Raw genomic sequence first — 5,351 nt, forward strand, 5'->3', positions numbered from 1 at the left:
AGAAAGATGAAAAAAACAAAACAACCCACAAGTAGTATTGCCAAAACCATAATCGACATAGCAGATTTTTTTACTGAGAAATAAAATCATTCGTTAGTAACAGCATTCAAACCGATCTTGTTCTTTCAATCTCTTGCTTTTGGGCTTTGATATTAACTTCGAAAAGAAAGGCGTTTTTAACAGCCAAAAATCGTCTAACAGTACATCAAGCAGATGCGTGTTAACTTCTAGTGAAGAACCATTTACCACCGTATCCGGTTAGCCCATAGCAATTTACGACGTGGATTCCTGCTGTTGTAGTCATTGGTAACACGATAGTGCTACGTCGTTTGAATATCTGTAATTACCAATACAAATAACTAAATTAAGATTCAAGATTCACTAGTACTTTTTGAAAACATGACACACACTTTTGAATTTCCAAACTCTCCCTCTTACTGACGATTTGGATATTTGCTTGAGATTTTCCTCATTTGTCAATTTCTGTTTCCGTCAAAAACATATATAAATTGAACCGTTTTAATCATGTTTCAGTCACATTGCCGCTTATCAAATCAATATGAACATTGCAAGTAAGTAAAATGGTATTTGTAAAGATCGGATGTACTCTTGGATAAGGAATTTACATTATGGGTGTATAAGGTCTAAAATGAGTGTTCATTTCATATGAGATTTTATGAAACAAGTCTTAGAAGTTTTATTATTGCAAACCTTGAAGAGAAAAAATCAAAATTTCGAGACGGGTTTTATAAAATCTCATATAAAACGAACACAGATTTAATGTCAAAATGTCTTGCGATAAGTGAGCGGTAGTCAAAATTCTACCCTGTCGTTCTCAAAATCATGACGTCATGAATTTCTAACCAATGAAAATCGCTCCAGGTCATATTGCACTAGTGACATATGCAAAAATATCACACGGGCAAAATCACTGGATATCAGGCGGATTATGTGATAAATGTCATTTGGAAACATTCACTAGTGCTTTATGCAATTACCTTAATACTATGTTACCTATATATGTAGCTCTACTTAAGAAAAAGCAAACAACATTAGAATGATGGTTGAACTGAATCATAACATTTTTTTTTTTTGGTGTTATGATATGTTTTTGTTTTTGATGTAACATGAAATGAAAATTGATGATTTGATTTTTCATTTCTAGAACATAACATAATACTATGATGACTATATCCTTACGTTCAATTAAATGCATACCTTTTATGAAGATTTAAAATGTAAAGAACAAAAACAAAGTTAACAAAAATAAATAAATCTGCAATACATCTTCTAAAAATACGTTGAATTATTCCTTAATCATTTCATTTCACCTATATGTAATCCTATACTGAGTTTCGACGTGGGTAAAGTACTATTTAAAGTCGATTAGCCTAATAAGCCAAAGGTACTCAGTTCGATCTCTATCGGAGGCAGTACTTAAATTCATATGATTTAAATTCTGTACTCTGTTAAATATTGTATATGGTCATACGAATTTCCCGACAAGTAGCTTATCTCATTGAACGTTATTCTTTATTCAGAAAATAGTTTGTGTATAGCTGCAGCTATATTAACGATACCATGGGTGAGTGGATGCATGGTCAATTACACATTGCCGGAATTAGGTCACGTGGGCAGACCTCGACCAATCAGGATCACAGGGGAGTATCTGTCATCAGTGGGACTGGTCATGTCCCCTAGGATTGAAGACATGGTTCTCAGATACGTAAGTACAGTTCACTAGGTCATATACCGTAAAACCTTCTTAAAGACCACCCAAGTTAAACCTGTCTTAGCGACCACCCATGTATGTAGTTCACTAGATCATATACAGAAAAACCTGTCTTAATGACCACCAAAGTAAAACCTGTCTTAGTGACCAGCCCAGTAAAACCTGTCTTAGCGACCACCCATGTATGTAGTTCACCAGATCATATAAAGTAAAACCTGTCTTAGCGACCACCCATGTATGTAGTTCACCAGATCATATAACCTGTCTAAGCGACCACCCATGTATGTAGTTCACCAGATCATATAAAGTAAAACCTGTCTTAGCGACCACCCGTGTATGTAGTTCACCAGATCATATAACCTGTCTAAGCGACCACCGATGTATGTAGTTCACCAGATCAAAAACAGTAGAACCTTCTTAGCGACCACCCATGTATGTAGTTCACCAGGCTCCGATTTCTCGAAACAAAAATACAGACTTAAGTGAAAACTTAAGTTTTTCTCCTTATATAACTTATGTGAATAAAATTGACTTAAGTTTGTTTCGAGAAATCGGGGCCATATCATATAACCTGTCTAAGCGACCACCCATGTATGTAGTTCACCAGATCAAAAACAGTAGAACCTTCTTCGCGACCAACCATGTATGTAGTTCACCAGATCATATACAGTAAATCTTGTCTTACTGACCACCCGTATAAGGACATCGAGATTGATATGTAAGACCACTTTCGTTTTCAAAATTTTCCAAACAGCTAATTTAAATTTAAATTTGAGTATAAATGTATAACTTTGATATGAAGACATTTTTTTTTGTCTTGTGGGTTGTCTATAAAAACATGCTTGACTGCACTGTGTAAGATTTATATTTGTTTTTAGGAACGGACAGGTGTACGCACAAAGAGCTTACATCCAGTTTCATGTGTCATTCGAAACTGATGTCGTATATCAGATTTAAATGGAATTCATTTTCATTGATAAATAACATGCAAATTTCATGATGTGATACAAAATGTTATTTAAAGAATGAAATAGAAATTTCCAAGGAATAACAGATGTAAATATCCGGGTATTTGTACTAGACTACCTGGCCGTCTTTATTTATCTAGAACAAACAATAGCTCTATATGAATACCTATGAAGCATAGCCAAACAATATCAACTGATACAGATTCTTTTCACTATAATGTATAATTCATATTCTTATACGTACATGTATGTATGTTTCTCGTAAAATGTTGTTACTGTTTCTGAGTCAAAATTTCTAATATCATTTTCCATGTTGATCTTTCAGGCTGCCCGTATGTCATCCTCATTTGACGATCTTATTTCAAATGCTGCAGGGGAAAACTTTCCCGAACAGGTTTGTATTAAAATTTGGTATAATAAGAATATTGAACACAAATGGAATAATACTCCGTAGCAACTCGAATGCCAAACGAAGGGATTTTTTTTGCTAGCATACCAGTATGACAAATTTTCTGGGAAATTTTCATAACTTCTAATTTCTATTATATTTTCTTGGTTTATTTGTGTTTTTCTGGGTTTTTTTCATTATTATTATTTTTGTGTTTTTCTTCTGGTTTTTTTGTGTTTTTTTTCTTTTGATTTATTATAATAAATTGCCAATTTTTCTATTTAGGATGCTCTAACTGTCGAAGGATTGACACAGATCTACCACTCGTTGCGTGTATTCTACGGAACACTACATAACATGGAATCCATAGAACAACGTCTCCATCAGGCCTTGTACACGTCAGAGAGTTTCAAGCCTCGTCTTCGTATTCTAAAGAGACTGATTCTAACGCCAATTAACCTGCTACAGGTGGCGCTGATCCAAACCGGAACAGATGAGATAGAAGTTCTGCAGACGACTGTTACCGTTCGTGCCGTCTGTAACTATAGAAACGTTTATACATTTGTAAGGAAATCCATAAATGACCTTCAAACAATGCAGAATTTTTTTACGCAGATGACTCCTCTTGTGAACTGAAAAATATAAAAGGAAATTACAAAAAGATGGGATATTAAATAAGTATGCATTTCATTCGAGTCTAGGATGTTTTATTATATTTGTTACCCTTGGAAACCCAATATATGAACTCTACAAGCTCCGTTTATACCAAAGGTGATGTAGGGCGAATATATTGGTAACCGTCAATGTAATTTTTTGAGTCTTGGTGAAATATTACACGGGCAAAATCACTGGATATCAAACGGATTATATGATAAATATAAATATGTGAAATATTCAAAAGGTACATAACTAGGACATCCTGGGACTCTAGAGTTATAAATAGAATTATTCGGACATATTAACAGGATATCATTTCCTCAGATTATGCAATGCAGAATGAACCGATAAATGAGGAGAGTTATAAGCCCAACACAACGAAAACTGATTTTACTGTCTCTGGGATGATAGAAATAATGTTGTAAATGGTAACAAAGTTTAAAGCTATCATACCTTAAAACCTGATTTGCAAACGTTGTATTATTTCAACAAGGTGACAATATGAACGCAAAGTCTTGTTTCGTATCTCAGTAACTAAGCAACGCACTTGTACTTGTAACTGATGTAATATACGAAATTGTGTAGAAAACCAATTCTATTTCATGTTAGTTTGACTCAAGATAATGTGTGTGATGATACTATGTCTATATATATATATATATACATATATATTATGTCGTGTCAAATCAGCCATTTCTGGCTGGACATCTTTTTATTTTGAATGTTTTTGTGATTTTACTTAACACGTTGATAAAGTAGTTAAATCTTACTTGTGAATGGCATGTTTTTCTTGCAACAGTCTAGATCATATTGTTGGTACTGCAATTAAAAAAAAGACATCTGTCACTAGTCTTCCAAGCTTGCTTTGCTTATTTTTATCTCAAAACGTTTTAAGGACACATTTGCGTCAAAATGACGAGTATTGTTATTCTAAAAGGAGAAAAGACTACCATATTCAAGTCCATATTCCAGGACATTTAAAAGAACTGAAATAGAAGTTCCCTTAATCTACATGTAAAAAACGAGTATCGTTATTCTAAAAGGAGAAAATAATCCATATTCCATCACATTAAAATGAATTAAAATAGAAGTGCCTTTTAAGTTCCTTTTATCTAGCTGTAAACGTCTCATTTGTGACATTTCACTATTTTTGTCAATTAATAAAATGGTTGATGAGTAAACGGTTATTTTTTTTTACATTAACCACAACTAAAATAGTTCTTTAATTACTGAAGTTTTGATTATATGATATCACACGCTCTTGAATTTACTTTCATTTCAAAAACAAAGTATTCTTATTACAAAGACTTTATATGTTACATTGCTTTCGATTTTTGATTGGCTAAAAGCTATAGGTGAAAAGAACAATAATTCGTTATCAGTCTAACTTTAACTTGCCTTGGATAAGTCGATGATAGGTTTAAACGTATCTTGATAGAATGGGACATATCTCCTGATACATGTACGTCCATTAAAGATGCTCGACCACTGATTATTGTATTTTTCTTTTTCAAAAACAAGAGAAGACGAATAAGTATTTTTTCTTCAGTTACAAAAATTACTTATTTTACATCATTACCGACATTGAAAACTTTGAGCTCCTAAT

At 33.1% G+C, this 5,351-nt stretch overlaps 1 protein-coding gene across 1 annotated transcript; it reads left to right on the plus strand.

Moving 5' to 3' along the window:
* Nucleotides 1–553: 553 nt before the first annotated feature.
* Nucleotides 554–4,485, plus strand: LOC138335776 (uncharacterized). The gene is made up of 4 exons (XM_069284942.1): nucleotides 554–572; nucleotides 1,542–1,726; nucleotides 3,026–3,094; nucleotides 3,374–4,485. Exons 1-4 carry the CDS (start codon nucleotides 560–562, stop codon nucleotides 3,722–3,724), a joined length of 618 nt encoding a protein of 205 aa, XP_069141043.1. The 5' UTR covers nucleotides 554–559; the 3' UTR covers nucleotides 3,725–4,485.
* The last annotated feature ends 866 nt before the right edge of the window (nucleotides 4,486–5,351 follow it).

Source organism: Argopecten irradians, chromosome 11, assembly GCF_041381155.1.
Source record: "Argopecten irradians isolate NY chromosome 11, Ai_NY, whole genome shotgun sequence".
Taxonomy (NCBI): Eukaryota; Metazoa; Mollusca; class Bivalvia; order Pectinida; family Pectinidae; genus Argopecten; species Argopecten irradians.